Source organism: Halichoeres trimaculatus, unplaced genomic scaffold, assembly GCF_033239565.1.
Source record: "Halichoeres trimaculatus isolate MK-OKI-2021-1 unplaced genomic scaffold, fHalTri1.1 fHalTri1_scaffold_15, whole genome shotgun sequence".
Taxonomy (NCBI): domain Eukaryota; kingdom Metazoa; phylum Chordata; class Actinopteri; order Labriformes; family Labridae; genus Halichoeres; species Halichoeres trimaculatus.
Window position 1 is genome coordinate 21,867,967 of NW_027437193.1, and position 21,528 is coordinate 21,889,494.

At 40.6% G+C, this 21,528-nt stretch overlaps 2 protein-coding genes across 2 annotated transcripts; one reads left to right on the plus strand and one right to left on the minus strand.

Annotated features, from left to right (window-relative positions):
* Positions 1-322: 322 nt before the first annotated feature.
* LOC141804525 (dual specificity protein phosphatase CDC14AB-like) lies at positions 323-12,302 on the minus strand. The gene is made up of 14 exons (XM_074688986.1): positions 12,257-12,302; positions 10,372-10,462; positions 9,713-9,788; positions 9,410-9,502; positions 9,227-9,306; positions 7,488-7,554; positions 6,258-6,320; positions 6,027-6,114; positions 5,330-5,560; positions 5,099-5,237; positions 4,302-4,527; positions 1,935-2,026; positions 1,059-1,199; positions 323-512 (listed from the first exon to the last, which is right to left on the minus strand). The coding sequence occupies exons 1-14, from the start codon at positions 12,300-12,302 to the stop codon at positions 473-475; spliced, it is 1,473 nt and encodes a 490-aa protein (XP_074545087.1). The 3' UTR covers positions 323-472.
* Positions 12,303-18,033: 5,731 nt separating this feature from the next.
* Positions 18,034-20,906, plus strand: LOC141803776 (uncharacterized). The gene is made up of 3 exons (XM_074687775.1): positions 18,034-18,255; positions 18,794-18,978; positions 20,330-20,906. Exons 1-3 carry the CDS (start codon positions 18,043-18,045, stop codon positions 20,880-20,882), a joined length of 951 nt encoding a protein of 316 aa, XP_074543876.1. The 5' UTR covers positions 18,034-18,042; the 3' UTR covers positions 20,883-20,906.
* The last annotated feature ends 622 nt before the right edge of the window (positions 20,907-21,528 follow it).

Below are 21,528 nucleotides of genomic sequence, written 5' to 3' on the forward strand. Positions count from 1 at the left end.
TAAATGTTTCTGGGTTGTTAAAAAATTAAACAAGGTTTGAATTTATGTTTTATTTTAGTCATTTATTTCAAAAGAACAAAAAGTGGTTTGTGAGTAGCCATCTTGCACGACACAATACGACACAAACACAATACGAATTCATAAACAATGATGACCAAAGAAAGAACAGACTGATGTCCAAGACTTATTTCTGCCTTTCCACTCTATGGTTTACTATATGTTTATTATGTTTGATGGCTAGCATTCACAATGTTCATGATACTTGAGAAATTTAAAAAAACAGCAACAATTTGAGTGCAAAGGATCCAAGCAGGTAGTCAGGGCCATATTTGGGAAAGTTTGTAAAGTTTTTTGAGTCTGGTGGTCGAGGTTGATGATTCTTAAGGCCCAGACAACATGAGCGTGTTAGAAGTCCTGATTTGACTCAGCTGTTTCGACCAGTGGGCAGAACGGAGATGCCAAGGCGGTGAAGTCAAGCAGGCCTGGTACTGAACAGACTGAGGCTGAATGGACTTGTGACAGAGGAAGAGAAGAAGGGACACAGAAAGAGAAAAAGCGTGATGATTTTTTTTCTCCAGCTGAGAGGTCAACAGAATGACAAAGGCAAGGGGTTGCAACAAATTATGTCATGCAGTCCAGGAGAGAGACTTGCAAATGAAATACACAGAAAAGTTCTTTACTGTACAAAGTCTCTGTAGCTCATGGACAATCAGTGGAGCTCTGGATCTCTCCGTTATTCCAGGGGTTCTATTAAGAGTTAAACAAGGCCAACAGATCTGCAGAGGCTTGATGCTATGACAGCCATGCACTAGTCTTTTATTTAAAGAAACATGCTGAAAATTAAGAATTAATGAGACAAACGTGAGACTGTTTTGCTCAGTAATACCTCTGTTGTAACTGTCAGTCATGATCCATCTTTATTGCAAAAGTCATGCACTATAAGACAATGAGGGTGTAAAAATCTTCTTTATCAGTTTCCTTTTTCACATTCATCTTGTTTTTTTTGCTTTCCACTTTTAATTTTAGTGATATATTTAGAAACATCATCTGTTACTCACTTCTTGACTTGCAGAGTTGATGAGGAGGCGCTTCGTACCAGCTTCTTAGAACAGGAAGGAGATGAGGTGAAGGAGAAAGAGACTTTTGGGGACTTCTGAGGCATGAGAATGGAGGAGTGAGGGGCCTTGGACATGTTAAACCTAGTAAGAGCACAATACAGCAACAAGTCATTTTCATATTCTGCTGTGTATTTGTTGATGTCTAGCTAAAGTAATGCAGTTAATATGACAGCGTTTAATGTGACTGAGGTACACAAACGTGACAGTGTGTATGCAGGTAAATTACAAGTTGTGGTGAAATAGAAACAACACAAGAAATAATATGAGAGGAGAAAATGGTGTACATTTCCATCTTTACACACAAAAGATGAATGATGAGTTCATGTGTTAAGGTTTGCACAGTTTCACTCAGGGTTTTAAAACCGTGTGTAGTGATTTTTGTTATTATCAAGATGTTTCTTGTAGTAAAAGTAACAGTGAATAGTGAAATAGTTGTTTAAAAGAAGATTAAAGAAGACAATACTTGTTAAAAAAAATTGAGTATGCCTGGGCGTATGAGTATGCCGTTTTTTTCTGACTTATTCTTATTTTTTTTTTTAAAAAGAAAAGAAAAGTGGCATATATAAGACAGTGAAGTTATAGATACCTTTAATCTCTGAACCTATTATTTTCTTAATATGTAAAGCAGTGGGTGTGGCTCAGAAAGAAGGTAATGAGCTCTTCACCACCAGACATAGTTCTTTGATAATTTTGCCTCATATTTATTTATTACAAATAGAAGTAATATTTTTGATTCCCTGTAGGTTGCAGGTTGACTTCCTTTCATAAGAACAAAGTGCATTGCCCAACAGTTAAATGAGTTAAGGCAGGCTGTACCTCGAGGAAGAGGAGGATGATCGGGGTGGACGTTTCCCCTTCAGGGTTCTCAGTTTGTCTCCTTGAGTAAGACTGCTGTCCTTCCAGTTATTCTACCCACACACACACACACACACACACACACACACACACACACACACACACACACACACACACACACACACACACACACACACACACACACACACACAAACATAATGCTCATCAGTGTTGGCTATAACATGATGCATAAACACTAATAACAAAAGAATTTAAAAAATTATTTGCACCTGACAATAAAGGTGCAAAACATTAGACCGGATTTCCACCACTACAAACACAAAGTCAGCCTCACACTTTTTGCAGTGATTTGCGAAACACTAAACTAACTTGTATACATCAGACGCAGAAGTATTTCATGATGTCACATCCCTGCAATTCCAAAGCACTGATTGACAGATCAGCACACCCATTAGTCAGTTAATTAAAAACACACATCAGATGTGTTGACACATGATTGCTTGATTGTAGACACACCAATCAGGTTTGAACACTTTAAAAATGCAGCAGGGGAGTTCATCCAAAATGGAAGGAGTCAGAGGAAGAAGAGTGGGGGTGAGAGGGGAATCTGTGGAGGAGGAGCAGGAGCTAGAGGTAGAGGAAGACCTGAAGCAGGAGGAAAATATGTCTTGTTGTGATTATCAATGTTGGCTGATTTTGGTTATATAAAGAGAAATAAAACATATTGTCAATAGTCTGCGGCATTGATCTTGTGTTGTGTTTGGTGAATTTACCTTGTTGTATATTTGCACTTTCTCTGTGTACTTCACTTACAGCAGTCTAATCACTGAGAGGTAGAATTGCTAAAAGTGTTTTGAGTTAAACACAGCAGAGTGCAACTGGTTCAAACAGAATCAAACCACATGATATGTGTATGTTTCAAATGGTATCATAATTTGGTTGTTTTAATTGTGTAAATAGTTTTTACAAGACTGTTTCATTTTGCACAGGATCTGAGGTGTTCTGCATATTGTGAGTGTCCATCCATCTTCTGCCACTTATTCGGGGTTGGGTCGCGGGGGTAGCAGCCTAAGCAGGGAAGCCCAGACTTCCCTCTACCTAGCTACTTCGTCCAGTTCTTCCTGAGGGATCCCAGGACATTCCCAGGCCAGCCGAGAGATGTAAGAGAGCTTTGCCTTCCAGCTCAGCTCCCTCTTCACCACGACAGACCTGTGCAGAGTCCGCATTACTGCAGACGCTGCACCCATCCGCCTGTCGATCTCTCGTTCCATCCTTCCCTCACTTGTGACGAAGACCCCAAGATACTTAAACTCCTCCACTTGGAGTAGGATCTCATCCCCGACCTGGAGAGGGCACTCCACCCTTTTCCGGCTGAGGACCATGGACTCGGATTTGGAGTCTGCGAACCGATCCAGAGAGAGTTGAAGGTCACTGTTCGATGAAGCCAACAGGACCACATCATCTGCAAAAAGCAGTGATCCAATCCTGAGGTCACTAAACCGGACCCCCTCGACACCCTGGCTACGCCAAGAAATTCTGTCCATAAAAGTTATGAACAGAATCGGGGACAAAGGGCAGCCCTGGCGGAGTCCAACCCTCACTGGAAAGGAGTCCTACTTACTGCCAGCAATGCGGACCAAGCTCTGGCACCGGTCGTACAGGGAATGTACGGCTCGTAACAAGCAGCCCGACACCCCATACTCCCAGAGAACCCCCCACAGGACTCCTCGAGGGACACGGTCGAATGCCTTCTCCAAGTCCACAAAACACATGTGGACAGGTTGAGCAAACTCCCATGCACCCTCGAGGACCCTACTGAGGGCTATACAGTGTGTGTGGTTGTGCAAATTGTGTTTAGTGTTTTGAAATTCCAAGCCCTGCTTTAAAAATTGTGCTAAAGTAATTGTAAAAAACTGTATTACAGAAATTGGTCTAGATTTCTCTGTAACTCAGTGATGTTGCTATAGCAGGAATTATTTAAATCACTGTGTCTAATTTTCGTATGGTTTAGTTTACAAAACTCCTGTAACGATACAAATAGCTGAACAGGATGATGGTTTTTATCTTTGCAGCTTCCATCGATCAACTTTACTGTTTCTCCTTCTCACTGTTGTTGGAGGTCTGGAGCGTGTCCCAGCTGTCACTGGGCAAGAGGCAGTGTACACACTGGACAGGTCACTGGACTGCCACAGGGTAGAGACAGACAACCATTCACACACACACACACACACACACTCACACCCACTGGCAAAGTAGAGGAACCAATCCTGATGAGCATGTTTCTGGAAGGTGGGAGGAGCTGAAGTACCTTGATGGGAAGTACTTTGAGAGCTAATAATATAATGATAAAAAAAGTCCCACCCTCACCTCGTCCAGGCTGTATGTTTTGTAAAGAGAAGGGTCAACAGACAGGTCCTCCATGCTGGAGAGTAGGCGTGACATGGCCCCCTGTTTGCCTCCCTCAGAGCCAGTTCTGTGGAGCTGCTGCTGCTGTTTCTGTTGCTGTAGCTGCTGTCGTCGGCTCTGTCGCTGCTGAGCCAGTTTCTGTTTGAAGCGATGGACATCACCTTGGACCCACAAACTATGCTCTTTCCTATGCACATGAGAAAAAGGCAGTACAGTGCACCCAGCTTGATTAATGATTATGGCAACAAGTTAAACGTTTAAATAACAGATGACGGGCTGTTTTAAAGAAATCAAGATGCAAAAAAAAGCCCCTGATGCAAATATAAGATCTCTAGAAACAGATTTATCTTACATACCAACTGTAGATGCTTGCTTTTTATACTTTATGTAAACAAGATGTAATACTGACAGTTTGGTCCACATGTCTGAGCAGCAAAAAATGTGCCTGTGACTCACAACCTTGCATTGTCCACACTGGCTGTGAATCAGCTGCAGAGCTTATTTAACTCACCTTTTTTTTTTTCAAACACACCAGCCTTATCTTTTAGTTTGAACTACAGTGGGGTCTAACAAATTAATGTCAGAAATTGGGAGTGTTAATGGTGCAGGTTGTTGAAATTAATCCATTAGTGATATCTTGGATCAAAAACTGCTCACCCTTGCAGAAGCAACAGTGCATGTTGCCAAATTTTACTTTCTTTCTTTCATTCAAAGCAGTCTCATTGATGTGTGTAGCTGAAATTAAGAGAAAAACTCACTCTTCTAAGAAGTTCTGCTGGGGACCAATGATGGATCCAGGTCGGCAAATTCGTATCCAAGCGATGGCCTCTGCTGCAGTGAACCTGTAGTGTTTCATCAGGTAGCATCCAATCAGAGTGCCCGTACGGCCCAGGCCAGCTGTGATAAGATGAAGTGACACAAAGTCATGAATTCAACTACTATTATTGAGATTTAAAAAGAAATATTAACAAAAACAAATCCTTTCCTACCTTTACAGTGCACAGCCACAGCTCCTTCAGTACTTTCACACACATGCAGGAAGCGCCTCATGATGAGGTCAGAGGGTGTGGTCCCGTCCAGGAAGAAGAGGTCATGGTGCTCAAAACCTGCAGCCTCAAAATGCTTGGCTTCATACATTTTCCTGTTCAAACGGACTATGGCTGTGACATTATTTTGGCGAAAGTACATGAAATAGGCATCGGGCGCATGCAGAGGATAACCTGGAAACACAGTCGTTAAGATTTGTCAGAGTCACAGGCTTTTGATATGAAACGAGACACGTCCAACCCTCGATCCATCAACTCTTAGAAAAACATTTGGGTGAGAGGATCTGTTAGAAAGTGGGATGGTTAGAGTACAATTCTAGGAACAAGAGGACAAAAGAAGCTGTGGTAGTGGTTCCTAAACCCGTAATAGGTGGCAGAGGTATTTATTTTCACCAGTGTAACATTTACATTTTGAGTTCATGGTTCAAATTATTTCTCCAAGTCTTTTTCAACTAAGTGCAATTTTTTTCTTTTTACAATAATGGGAAACCTAAAGACATTTCAGGGCATGGCCGACTGTATTTAAGTAGTTGCTAATATCTCAGACAGAAACATTTCCTCCTTCAGAATTCAGATGTACTAGATGTAAAAGAAGGAGTAAGCTGTTCACATTTTCCAGTTTGTATAAAATCTGATTTACCGTTCTCAATCTTGCTGCGAGGATGAGGGCTGCTGAACGCCAGAAGTTTTCCAGGGATGATCCAGTTCAAGTCTCCATTTTCTACCCGCTAAATATTAAAAAAGAGAAAAAGAACAAAGTAGTTTATGACCTTCACCCCTGGTTCTGTTATGAACATACTAAGGACATCAAGGAGATTCCAGACTAAGTGTTGTGACTTGATGGTTGTAGTAAGTGTCTGTGTGCTCTCACCTCATAGTGCTCATACTCCTCAACACTGAACTTGTCAAAGTCAAAGAAGCCATTCTGTAACGCCTGGGAAGAGAGTAAAACAGGCAGACGTGTCATTTATTCCCTCACGACTCTCATTTTATTCGATTTATCTATTTAAATGTCTTGCAGGCCTTCATAACACATCATTGATCAGGTTGTGTTCTGTCGTTAAATGGTATGTTTATGGCGCTACCCCAAACTCGTAAATCCCGCCATTAACCAGGAAGCCTCTGCCACTCCTTCATATGAGGTCCAATCTGCTTCAAATCACACACACCATTGAGGTCCACCTTCCAACACATCAATAGGCTCAAATTTCTGCTACAGTAATAGCGCCATCATCTGGAAATGCATGGTAGTATCTTTCCTGAATATCATCCAATCTCTCCCTGCTCCCTCCCTCCCCTCCAATCTGCCCTGTTTGCTCTTGGTCTGTCTTTGTCTGAACTATCTGAGCCTTTCTATGCATCCTATCTGAAAACTAAAATCATGGATTTCTTCAGCCGGTCCCTCATTTCAATTGATCAAATTTTGTCAACAAGGAAAATGGGCAAAGGGGTTTGTAGTCGGCAGTTTTCTGATATTGCAAACTTCGGGAGGCACAGGCAGTTCTTTTGACAATGGAGAAGCTGCCTATCATAGAGGGACTGTGCAGGATTGTCAACCCTTAGACTCAAGCAATACGCAAGCTCAATTGCAAGCAGGATGTGATTCCTGGACTTCTTCACAAGGTGGGTGACAACTTGGAGAAGTTGTCAGCTCGGCTCGACTGTAACAGGCCACCAGATTAGGACATTGGAATGCCACCGAGTTGACCAAGGACTTGAGACAGACGAGAAATTTCAGAGTCAACCTGAACCAAAACTAACATTTTCTTTTCAACTGTGCTCAAACGTGCCTTTCACGCATTCATGAAGCATCACTGATCAGGTTATGTCCCTCAAACTCTGATATCTCTTCATGAACCAGGAAGAGACAATTATATAGATGTTATTTTTCTCATTGTTACTATTCATCTATTTTACTTAGATTTCGTTACCTTGGGCAATTAAGGTATTAAAATAATCTTAAATAATATCAGCTCAGTATAATGTAACAGAGTTAGAGGTTCAACCACAAATATACCTGGGTGAGCTTCAGCTGACCTACGCACAATAATCTCTGAAATACATAAAACATAGATAACATAGGTACACAAACATAGTTTACCATCTGTATTCCTTGTAGACAGTCCAAAACTGTGAGGTTAAATGAGCATTCTCCAACTGCTGCATCCCTGTCAGACACACACACAAACACAACACTATGACTTGATTGACAGGATTAATTGGTTATGCATTTTGCCTCTCCAGAGAAGCTTTTACAGAGAAGCAGATTGTGGTTTTGAGTTTGGTGGACATGAAGGATAACTTTTGGCAAGTCTATAGATTTGTGATCTGTCTTTGTTAACTCATTAAACTTTCTACTCTGTCCATTATTCAGTCTTTAGAATACTCTAACATTAGTGCAGAGCAACTCATCGAGTCAACACCAGAACAGACCAACAAGAGTGACTTTATAAAGGCCTGAGACCAGAATCAATGGCATCTGATTAAGTTTCTCAAGAACACTGGTATGATTCTTCTTTGTACAAACACTGAGGTGAGAGTGCTGTTCAGCATTAAAGGTCCCATATTATGCAAAAATCACTTTATTAAGTCTTTTAGTGAAATATGTGGGTCTTTGGCTTTCCTCCCAGCCCACAAAATGTGATATTAAATGACAAAACCTGTACTTAGTAGTGCTTGTTATTGTAAAATCCTGACCTAAAATGAGCTATTTGGGTTTTGGGGATTTGCCAACGTCAGCAATTCCCTTTTTTGACCAATCAGGAGCAAGTCTGACCGGATTGGTCCACCGGAGCAGATACCCCCACACCTCCTCCCCGCCCACTCCTCTCCCCACTGCTGGAGAGAAATCTCTACAGCAGCGGGGAGGAGAATGCTAAAGTTGAAGAGCCATCACTGCTCTGTTTTTGGCTGTAAACAGCAACATAGTTCCATGCACATGCTTCCCATCTCAGGAGAAGACAAGACTAAGTGGCTAGAGTTCATTTATCAAGTAAATGTGCCAGCTACACTCAGTAAAACTGTGCATGTGTGTGCTAGTAACTTCACGGCCGACTGCTTTTCCAACTTTAGACAGTACAACAGAGGGCTAGTGAATAGACTGGTCCTGAATCCAGGCGCATTACCAACCATCAGCCAACAAACCTGGGACCCTGGAAATGTGAGTATTTTAAATGCTGTGTGCTGTGGAGCAGATGTAAGAGCTTTTCCTCAGTGTCCCCCCTGTCTCTATGTTAACTTCAGGATGCTAACTTTAGCTGCGGTTAGCCTGTTGTTTTAGCCTGTAATGTTACGGTAAATGAGCTTCGCTGTTTTCTAAACATTGTGCACTCGGAGCTCGTGGCGCCGCTCTCAGTGAGGGGGAAGAGCTGGGCGGTATCAGCTGTGGCTCATTTACATATGAAGGCCACGCCCACTAAATCAGACCGTTCTGAACAGAGGGGCTATGAGAGCCTGGAAACAATGCTGCTGTGCTTGATTTATTGGCTTTTTGGACCAAAACAGGTTACTACCATTTTATGAAGACATCAATGATCCATATTAAACTGCAGAAAAGGAGCAGAATATGGGACCAATAATTTTGCCGATGTATTGTTTTGAACTATTTAATATTATTCAACAAACCTCTGTTACTTTTGATGCCAGCACAACAGAAGGATGACTTGGTACAGAGGCATAAGCACATTAAAGTTTCCTGTTTGGTGTGTGTGTGTGTGTGTGTGTGTGTGTGTGTGTGTGTGTGTGTGTGTGTGTGTGTGTGTGTGTGTGTGTGTGTGTGTGTGTGTGTGTGTGTCTGTGTGTGTGTGTGTCTGTGTGTGTGTGTTTCTGTGTGTGGTCTACCTGAATGGCATGAAGCCCATGTTGTTTCCTGGGGTCAGGATCCTGTATACTTCTTTTGGGCTTCTTTTTAAATAGATGACCTTAAGAAAAAAAAGGTCACATGATAACATCAAAAAGGGACAGGTGGAGGAATTAATAAAAAGACAGATAGAGGAATGAAGGGATGAACAAAGAAATATTTACAGCATATCCACCAATGAGAACAGCAGCATTGGCTCTCTTCCTTTGATCATTACTTGTGTAGTGGACCACTTTCTTTCTTGACGTGGTGAAAGACTGAAGAGGGCAGATCAGTTCAGCATATGTGAGAATGATGCTTCAAAACAACCCAACAGCAGTAATCTTATTTTAAATAACCCAGGCTTAACACCACTCTAAGGAGCCTGGCAGTTTAAGGACATATACCACAGCATCTCTTTAATCAAAAACAAGTCTTCAGAGGTGTGTTAAAACTGTGGCCATGTGGTGTAGCATTCAGTCTGTTACCTTTAGTTTTTTATTAAGCTTGCAGCAGTATCTGTACAGCACGCCCAGGTTAAGGGGTCCAAAGTCTTCATAGAAACTGCAACAGAGGCAAAAAGACAATTTGTAGAAGGCTCACCTGCCCTCCTCCCACTCTATTCACAGAGAAGAGCGAGCACTGAAATGTCGTTGACTGGGTTACATGGTGTTTTAGAAACTGAAGAAGATGAAGCTGAGTATAAATTGGTGTTTATGATGTAACAGGAGTAGGTAGTTAATCCCCAGTAGTGTAAAATGGCACTGAATTCACTAAACCAAGAGTCAATAATAAGACCCAACTTCTACAGGTCAAATGCTATGTCTCCTATTCCTTAAAGTTGCTGTAAGGACTATCCAGAGTGGGCAGCATATTTCTGAAATGAAGACACTATTTCCCATGAGCACCATCATCCACTGTTGTAAGGACATGTCACTATACTCAGTACCTATCAATCTTTCATCACTGTTCTGTAACCAGTTCTTTGTAGTGCTAAAAACTCCTCAGAGTTTTGGTGCAACATGCTCTCACCAAAGTGACTAAAAAAGTTTCAAATGTTGTGAATATATTCAACAACCTGCTTCACATCGTCTGGGGTCGAGGGGTTCCTGTGGTGCATAGAAAACATTTATCACCCGAGGCTTACCTCTCATATATGAACTCTTCATCAGTGCTGAAGTAATGTGTGTTGGCTGAGTTCTTTGGTTTGACACGTAGAGTAGCGAAGTACAGCCGGTCTATGGGCGCACAAACACACACACACAAAAATAAACACAAATAGATAACTGATAAGTGTTTGGATGGAGGTTTCATTAAGTTTGATGTCAAAGACATGAATATGGTTTTAAAAGAAACAGACTTTCCCTTACTATAACTTCAGTCTCAACCGAAACACTGTTCCAGTCGTGTTTGCTGTTTGACTCAGATACCTGATTGGCAGCTCCTGGATGTACCAAAAGCTTAAAACAGTCAAAGCAACAGCAGAATAAGCTGTTTGGCATTAGCAGAGGAGATCTGGCAAATATTACATGGGCACAGCGCTAGTAGCCAAGCCAAGAAGCATTGTAACAACAAAGGAATACTCTCATCGTCCTTTCTTTTTGTAATAATTTTAAGTAGAACTTTAAATCCTTCTTCCTATTTTCAAAGCTTTTAATGATAGTGAACCACTCTTTCTTTTTCTCTAAAAGAAGTTTGGGGGGTGGAGCCTTTAGTTATCAGGTTCTCAGGCTCCAGGTCCAGATCCAGGCAGCAAACCACCTCACTACTTTTAAAAGTAGACTCAAAACTCTGGTCTGGGACCAGCTCTCAGTTCTGCTGCTATAGACTTGGACTGTGGGGAGGAACTGACATACTGACCTCCTTCTACTTCTCTCCTCTACCTTATATCTTATTATCCCATTAAAGTTACCCCCCAACGCCGCCACTGTAACTTGCTAAATGCTGAAAAGGTCTCCAGAGAGATCAGACTGTTAACCTTGTCTAGACTGGGTCTCATTTTGGGAGGCATCTTGAAATAAGGATCAGTGTGGCATGGCCACCTGATTGAGCAATTGATTAATTGATTGATTAATTGACTAATTTATTAAATTATCCATTGATAGTATTGCCATGTTTGGGTCAAATCTACCAGCAATTAACTTTATAAATATATATCTATAGGCTGTATGTAAAATGATGAGAAAGGGTCAAAATGAGAATGCACATCATACTTTTTCCCAAAGATGGTGTCTATTATCAAATATTGCCCTTTTGACCTTATCAGAAACTTACCTGTTTTACTCTTTAGCTTGTGCCTGTTTTTCCACTTTAAAAAATATATAATTATCAGTAAATGTAGATTATGTGATGAAATATTTTTTAAACCGGTGTGTTATCTGTCAGCTTTTTAGCTTCTAGTTTTGTTAACATCACAACCCACAACGAGGGAACAGTGCAGTTAAATGTGGCTGTAGGATGCATAATAATTCTCATAATTAGACTCTTTGAAAGACATGCAAAAATTAGGAAAGGTTCATACAGTCTGTTGTTGCCACTGAAGAGGGCACTAGGTGTTTTTAAAGGGCACTTTAGCGCATGTTTTTGCCTCCCAAAAGGGCAGCTTATCATGTTTTACCCAGACAAGGGGGCACATTTTGCCAACCAGGAGAGCACTTCAATATGTGTTTTGGCTCCCAAGTGGACACTTTCCTTTTTTCCACTTTTGGGCCATGACTGCCCCATCACCCCACCACCCTCATATGAAATCCTTATTTTGTCCGTAAGCCTTTGCCATTTCCAGCACAGTCAAAAGGTGAAGTCACGTGGCCTACCCCAGAACAAATATCTTGATTTAACCTCTGGCTGAAAATTTTCATTTTTTTCTAACACATGCTCAAAATGAAAAGCTGTGGCCCACTGCTACTTGTGGCAAAAGTAAGGATACAATGTATCCAATTGTTTTTTAACCTTTATACAGCCAGGGTATTCATATTCTTAAAGGAACACAATGAATGATTATAAAATTATTTGATGTCCATCTTCCAACGTACCTTTAATTAATTCCGACGCAGCCCATTCTTTATTTTCCTCTGCCATTTGATCCACTTACACGAGATTCCCGAGTTTATTCCCCTTTGGTCCAAACGCTGAGATTTCAATTGTCCTCGGGGACAAAGATCCAGTCCAAAGCAAGTTTTTAAATCCTGGTGACTTTCTGGTGAGCCGCGTGTTACGTAGCCTGGGAACTGTGCTTTTTTTCCCTGTCAAAACAAAAAACAAAAAAACAAAAACAAAACAAAAAAACAAAAACAAATCAAAAGTTCAACGTCTCGGTGTCGTAAACAGACACGCCGTCGAGCTGTTCTGCACGCTCACACTGACAGAAATGACCCACGCGCGCAAAAGGCCTCCACAGTTAGATAAAAAATCCAGGTACAGCCTCGCCTTCCGGATGCCAACTAACTTTGATCGAATCCATTAGTTTAAAGAAAATACCCAACCTCAATTAAGATGTTAAGCATGACGCTACGGGAGCACCAGACCGACCCAAGAGAAGGTGCGCGTTAATCCCTCTGCACGCGCTCGAGAGCGGCTACACACACACACACACACACACACACACACACACACACACACACACACACACACACACACACACACACACACACACACACACACACACACACGCACGCACTACGAGGATAAATAGCTAAAGCCAAACAAAGACAACCTGATTGATGAAAGGACAGTGTAACTTCCCGGAAGCTCTTATTTTTATGTAATACAGCGTTGTAGACTATATTATTATATTTACATTACTTTCAGTGTTAACATCCCAAAGTGATGACTTAAATAATCGTCTTTGGTTGCAGTCTCTCCCATCCCAGATCAAGATTAACTGTTAAAAAATAGCCCTGCACCACCACCCTTCAGTGTCCAGACTCCTCTGGCCTTTAGAAATTAGCCTGTGTGTCTGCCATCAAGTCAGCATTTGTGCCAATTGTCTGAGCTCCCAGGTCGCCAGGCTGAGCTGTGATTTTCCCAGGAGGAAACCAAGTCTGCACCATCATCACAGGGTTGTGCAAGTTTTTGGCCAGTTGAAAAGCCAAAGCTACTTTATGTAAAAGATGAATTAATAATGTCAAAATTTCTGCACGAGCTGGAGTTAGTCTCTGGAATAAGGTGTTTATTGTGTTAAACACAGTTTATTCTTCACTCAACACCACAGATGAATAACTGTGACTAGACACAGAGGTTCTGGCAGCTGATCTCAGAAGTCGAAAAATCTCTCTTCAAGTATGATCAAGTTAATAATGGCGTTCTCTTCTGCTCATTTGTATTAAAATTTTAAATGTAATACTATGGTTGTATTCAACTACTGTACCAAACTTACGTACTATCGGACTTATAACTTGTAACCTCCCCCGCAACACACCCACACACACATACACACACACACACACGCACACACACACACACACACACACACACACACACACACACACACACACACACACGCACACACGCACACGCACACGCGCACACGCACACGCACACGCACACACACACACACACACACACACACAAAGATCTGTGTCTGTGTCTTAATCCTATTTCTGGCCTCTGCTTGATCTTTTCTGGTTAGCCTATTACACAGCAGATTAACAGAGAGACGGAAATGTGTTGGGTCAAAGCAGAGTACACCTGAATCTGAACATGACCTACAACACAAAATAGAAACAGAGCACCTGATGATGCTTATGTATGTTCATTTTCAGAACCAGAACAAAAGCTTTTTTTTATGTTGGATAAAAACAATAACAGTGTTTTTCATCTCATGTTTCTCATATGAACGCTGTCAAGCAGGAACCACGTTCTTCTGTCTTTTATCTTTCTTATTTTCAGCATATATATATATATATATATATATATATATATATATATATATATATATATATATATATATGTGTGTGTGTGTGTGTGTGTGTGTGTGTGTGTGTGTGTGTGTGTGTGTGTGTGTGTGTGTGTGCAAAAATGTAATTAATGTTGTTAAATATGGTTTGTCAAATGTTATTTACTTGTGTTTGTAAACAGAAAAATGTCTGTCAGTGGTTCCTGGTATTTTGTTTTTTGTTTTTTGTTTTGTTTTGTTTTGTTTTGTTTTCCTAAATTTCTGAAATCACTGGCTCAAATTTAGAATAAAAACATAATCTCAGTTTGAAACTCCTGACTACCGTTTAAAAAGGTTAAGAAAAAGAAAGTATCTGGAAAACAAAGAGTCAGAGTTACAGGACTTCATGATGCTGGGTAGTGGTCTAATAATGTTGTTGAGCAACAAATATTAAGAGTTTAAAAAATGTTTTTGGAGGTACATGATTCCTGCCTGATGGTGAAAATGTTTTTAGCTATTCCTCCAATGAGAGGCACATCAGCAAAGTTAGTCCACAAGATAACAAATTGAAGCTGTTTTTACATTAATTTGATAAAAAAGTCTGCCCTAGTCCGTTTTACAGTAGAAGTTGTTTATATTCTTGTAGAGCATGATTAAGGTTTGATTTTATGCAGGCAGCTGTCTGTGATGAATGTGTTTTGTGATAAATGCAGATTGAAATATTTTGTCTCAAACTGTGTAAATGAAGATATTTCAATACATCTTGACCTTACAGTCACTCACATCCTCTCTGAAAACTCCCCGCTGTGACTTACCGTCTCTTTCTGGTGGCCTCAGAGCAGCAACAGTTAAACTCAGCAGGGATTCTGTCGCAGGGTGAAGCTGGGGGAAGTTTATGAGCCCCTAAACTAGAGAAACCCTTTGAGAGGGGGGGAACTGTGAGCCAGCACTACCTTACTTTATCTTTCATATCACAGTTGAGACCATTATTCATTGAAACAAGGGTTTACAGTGTGTGCTCTTCATGTCTGATATATATATATTTTTTACTTCTTCTTCATTTTTAGTTAATATGTGTAAGTTTGTTTCTACATTGCCAAACACACGTAAATCTGCTGATGATGAATTTTGTTTCCTGTAAAAACATATTCTAAGCTCATTATCCTGATGGATGATTTCACCTTGATTAATTATCTTAAGGGTTTTGAATAACTTATCTCCAGCCACACCTGTGTTTCTTTGATTGGAGGAGCCATATATTTGGATTAATATTTTTAAGCCGTGGTATTTATATTTATAATATTTATTACAGTAAAACTCTGATTCTCTGAGCGAGAGATGCAGGGGCTGTTGTTGTTGAAGCAGCAGTGTTTGTCTCCCTCTAACAGCCTCCAGCGGTAAAACCCTCCATAAGTTTAATACATCTGACACAAAAATAACCCAAGAGGTCTCGTTCCAGTTTCTTTCAAACCATCTTAACATCAGAGTTCATCCTACTTTCATGCACCCAGCAGTTTTTCAAAAATTTTCCCAGGCTGCTACTGTTTCACGGACATGCATTACACATTCCTTAAACAATGCATTAAATGCAGAACAACTGGTGTCAACCTCAATCACGAGAGCAGCTCCCAAAACAGCTGCCCTGATTTTGAACCGCATCAGTGTGGGGCGAGATGACGGATAAGTATAAATAAATGATCTATTTAAGTGTGGCAGATGCTAGCTGCCTGTTTGCAAGTTTGGCCCGGCTCTGTGACTTAAAGTGGGCTGTGAACTTTACAGACCTGCTTTCTTTCCTCAGATCATTTCCTCAATTGAAAGAGGGCTGCAAGACTTTTTTTGTGTCACATGTCATGGATTAAGTCAACTACAGTTAGATTTATTTTACAAAAATATAGAAAAGAGTCATCTAATTTATATTTCTGGTTTAACGTGCATGATGGCCCTTATCAAGAATTCAATTTAACAAGCAAAAAAACTTAAAACTCAAAGGAGAATTATAATGTAAACTGATATCTACCCTTTTCTGTGTTTGGTCTCACTAACTGTCATCTCAAAAACTTGAACAAGAACACAGTAAACTGGTGTGACAAGTGTTGACTGGCTTAGATATCAGCCTGGCTATTTGGTCTACATTTTAATGAAGCTGGGAGAGGATACATGTTCATCTGTATGACATTTCTGGGGCATGATGCTTTCAGTCACACATTTAAAAAAAAAGGACAGCAAGGTTGCAGGAGAAGTCTACAAGATGAGCATACTGTGACCTCTTACTTCACTTGGAGAATTGAACAAACATTTTCAACCCAGCCACAGGTCTGAGGAGCAGTTGAAACATTGGGGGGTATTGTACTTTGTTTTAGACTTTATACTGTCCCTTTGGTGTTCCCACAATAGCTTCACATGATTTATAGCTCTTAAGAATTTCTATTTTCCACTCGCTGCTGCTTTAGAAAACCCTTTCAGCCGCAGTCTGAAACACTATGTTTAAGGCCAGCCCTCTGGAGACCTGTTGAGGGACAGCTACGGAAGACCTCGGTGTTTGAGGCCCGCCTAAGGTGCCATGAACCACTTGGAGATCCTTGAATGATGACCTCATCATGAGCAGTTTTTCAGATAGTTTCAGGAATTTCTAGGCATCCAGCAATGAAACTTTAAATCCATAATATGTAAAACATAATACATCTGCTTCAATCAAAAACAGTCTACTTTGTCTAACAGAGTTCTTTTAGAGTTAAAGAAACCACATGAAAACAAGTATGAAGTTATCCTTACTTGATATGATGTTATCTACAAAGCCTCAAAAACAGATATGTCCAAATTATAGGTATTGAAAAAGAAACCTAAGTTAATATATTCCTGCAAAAATTATATATATATATATATATATATATATATATATATATAAATATATACATATATATATATATATATATATATATATATATATATATATATATATATATATATATATATATATATATATATATATATATATATATATATATATATATAAAATTCTTCAAATTACACACCAGCAGAGAAAAAAAACTGAAAATTCAGCACAAAACAAAATGTTACAAATATTAAAACTTTGAAGTTTTGCAGGTAACTAAGTGAGTGGCAAAATTAAAATCTTCCCTATCCTTTGAAAATTTTAAAAGAGTATGTTTTTCTAAATAAACAATCTAAAGAAGGAACACATATAGTAAGACTTTGTCATGTCATAAAAAAGGCTTACTGCCTGCTGTAAAAAAAAATATTTTATGACAATGGATGCCCAATCAGATTTCAGGGAAGGGGGTCATGACCAGGACTATAGTCTGGATCCACCCCTGCTGTAAATTCAGCGCAGTCTGAGCTCAAGTCATCCAGAGTAAATGACTTTACTATCCGGATGATTCGTGTTTGTTTGTTTTTAATTTAATGAAATCTAAGTTCATTTAGTTCACCCCCCGGACATTGTTTTAGTGGGATTCACTCAGAGTCAAAGTAATAAAGGCAAAGCCAGTCATCAGGTTTCACAGATTCAGAAAACACCACGCGCTCTCAATGACTCTGCGTGCACAGGTGAAGCCTCTTCATGTGACCTGTGGTATGAAACATCCATCCATTGTTTGAGGGCTAAACAAATAGCACCTCCACTTTCCAGCATCCCGCTCGGGGCTACATACCAGCAGTGAATACCTCTGACAGGTGATACGCTCGCTCAGACTTCCAGCGGTTTCACACGGCTCGTGATGCGCCTCTGCGCCAGCTTTTCCACTCATGATCATGTTTCATTGTGGACTGTTCAGGAATAGAACGCGTGTACTCTTCTGTAAGTCGAACAGTGGGGAGATTTACAACTGCTGGAGTCCAGCTCCAAGAGTGGCTTTACGCGCGAGCTCTTTTCCGTCCGGAGCCGCAGATCTGTACGCTGAGGAGTAATCTCTGCGCGGTTGGATGGCTGAGGAAATCCTCAACGATTCCCTCCCAGATCTTAAAGAGCTGGAAAATAAGGTTGGCAGGAAAACCCCGGAAAGTCTTCTGATGTGGATGAAAGATGCTGCGGACCGTGAAGACGGCTGGAGGTCTGACGAGGTGGATAGAAGAGAGCGCAGATTTACCTTCAGGGATCATTTTTCTGAAAAGATTAGCAACTTAAAACAAGAAATGGTACGTTTTCTGACTCACCCACATGAATTTGTCTATTTCTGGACACGGTTTGTATGTTTCAAGAACTTTTCTGCGGGGGTGTGCTGTGTTTAGTTGTGTTAAGTGCTATGGAATGAACCTTTTCTGTGCAACTTTCCATATTTGGCAACAAACCTGCACGACTTGTTCATCAATCACTGCTCTGTTGATTCTTGTGACACTCTTTATGTGAGCTGTACAAATGCCAAAGCACCACGTTCCGTTCTGAGCGACTTCACCTGCTTATTTAAATGTCTGCTGACAGCCACTGTCACCTTTGTCTCCACCACACCCCTCACCTGGCCTCTTTCTCCTTCCCTTACATCCATCTGTCTTTTCATTTCACACACTTCTCACCTCTTGGCCTTTCCTATCCTCACATTTATACTCCCTTTTTCCTTCTGCTATTGCTGGCAATTTTTGGTCCTGTGAGTCTACGTGGAAGCTAAATCCACCTGTAGTACACCCTCACAGTAATTCCCAATGCACACCTGCATTAACTGCACACTCTCCCCCGCAGAAGTGGCTGCGTTCTGCTGATGTGAGGATCCTGAGGCAGCTGGTGGCTGTGCACGAAGGGATCGAAGCCATGCGTTGGCTGATGGAGGAGAGGGATGCTGTTGTCAGCCGGGGTAGCAGCCTGACAAGCAGCCTGAGCAGCTTAGCGACTGTGGAGGAGCCTGGGCCCTCTGTGTCCCCCTGCAGGTACGGTGGCATGGCAGAGGATCATGTGGGCACAGACTGACGATGAATAGCTTTAAACACCTATACTATCATCATTTAAATATATGAAACAAAGACATTTCCAAGCCTCAGACTGACCTCAAGCAAAAATATTGTGATGATTTTCTTCCATAACACATGTTTTTGTAATATTTGTGTTATCTATGGTCAGATCATCATTTAAACTCAGTAAAAGCCAAATTCACAAGTCCAGGTTATAAAAAGTAAAAACTAAGGCCTGTATCACTTGTAGTGTGTAAACATATCCTTTATGTGTAGCATCTTTCTTGTATGGATGCAACTCAATACGCTTCAAACAAGAGACATTCAAATTAAGATTGGAAGCATATAGATGGTGAAATGATGACAAACACTGTGCCCCCAGAATAACCTTAAAAGTAATGTAGACTGTAAAAACGTGCCAAAAGCACAAAATGGAAATCCCAAACACAAATAACACCAAAAGGACATATTGACAAAAACAAAGCAGTAATACCAACAACATGTATACTGTCCAACTCTATACCTGTAAAGGTTAACAAAACCTTTTAAGCAGCTCAAAGCAAAGATTATTCCCTGGATCCTTCACGCTTAGAGTAAACAATGCTAAACAGTGTGATTGGGGCTAATCTCATGTGGAGGAAAATAAAAGCCACGCTAGATATTTTAAAACACAGAGAGGGGGGAGAGGACGGGGGATTTTGGATTACTGAGAATCTGACCAATCCTTGTTTTCTTTAGCCAGGTGAACTTCTGATGTTGTCTCTGGTTGATATTGGGAGTGTGACAGCTACGATCCCTGTTTGTGAATCTCCTCCAAGTTCTTGAATCAACCACTCTTGGCATTATTTTAAGGTTGTGGGCATCCCTGTTGCTTGTGCACTTGTGCACTCTTCATATCTTCTTGTCGTCTTTCCTTATAATGCTTCAATACAGCTCCCTGTGAAGAGCCAGCCTTTTCAACAAGACGCGCTGTAGTTATCATCCTCTGGACAACTTTAAGTTAGAAATCTTGCTCATTATTACCTTTGCAGCTTCTGTCACAGACAAAAATATAATACACATTCTGATTGAATAATGATAAACTCCAACTGGTGATAAAATGTTCGCATTTTTTGAGATATTTTTAGCAGCTGTATGTCATATTAGCTAAATTAAAAAGTTTTATTTTTGTAATATTAAGTCTAAAAAGTGTTGAATTTCTGAAATAACTTGTGGAAAATATTGAACTTTTTCATACTTTCTCTTCTTTTGACATTTTTTAACATTTGTGGTCATCTTTTATGTCCGAGACTTAATCACTGGCTCAATGTTTCTATTCTTGCTTCCACAGAGAAAACCTGAGTCCCACTCAGAGTATGACTGAACCCTCTGGTGATGAGTGTGCACATCACCGGCCACACGATGAGTCAGACAACAGGAGCTACTTCGACATGCTGAGCTCTGAGTCCCCTGAAGTGAAGTCCTTGAGTCCTCCCACAACCGTGTTTGAAGGCATTTGTTTTACACAGAGCAGAAGTAATCAGTTATCCTCCAGTCCTGCAAACTATTATGATAGTGCCAGTTTATCAAAACCACAACCATGGGACTTAAATGTAGCTGCTGTAAGAAACATCAGATCGAGCGGCGACACCATCAGGAGAGCTCTGCTCAGGTCGAGCAGGAAAAGAAAAGAAGTGAGAGCAGATTCTGATATTTTCACCAGAAGTGAACAACCAGAGGAGAAACAGACGGCGCAACAAACTCAGGAGAGTTTCACAGACTCTCAGGGAAACACCATGGAAGAGGAGGAAGAAGAGAGTGCACCAGACAAAGGGACAATGTTGCTGGGTTATGACGCTCAGTGGTGCTGGGTGGAGTCACAAGACGACATCACATTTGTATGATTTTAATGTTTAGCATTTTCTTTCGAAACTTCACAATTTCTATGAAGTGGGATTTTGATTCACTTTGATACTGATCCACTTATTGATCATTAAATGTAACAATGTCCATACATGAAAGAAATTTACATTTACAGCAAGCTTTCAGAGACTACTTATACAGGTGCAAGAAAAAGTGGGTTCTGATCTTCAGCCAAGTTGCCACATCAAATACAAACACAGTCTGCTTAAACCTATACCACACAAATAAACGTTTTCCATGTTTTTATTAACCACAACATGTAAACATTCACAATGTAGGGTAGAAAAAGTCTGTGACACTGATTCAACAACTCATTGACCCTCCTTTAGCAGCAAAATCCTTAACTTACTCAAATGTTTCCTGTAGTTGCACATCAGCCCTGCACAACAGTCAGGAGCAACTTTGGACGATTCTTCTTGAGTGATTCTTCTGCTGAAGCTGTTCTGTTGTTGTTTTAATGAGCTTTTGGTCGTTTTCCTTTTGCATCAGCCATCTTTTGCTGAGCTTCAATTTGCGGATTGATGGTCGTAAGTTTGCCTGCAATTAGTCCTGAGAAACTTGGAAATGTATTACTCCACCGGTGATACCAATCTGTGCAGGCTCTGAGGCAGCAAAAGCAACAAAGTA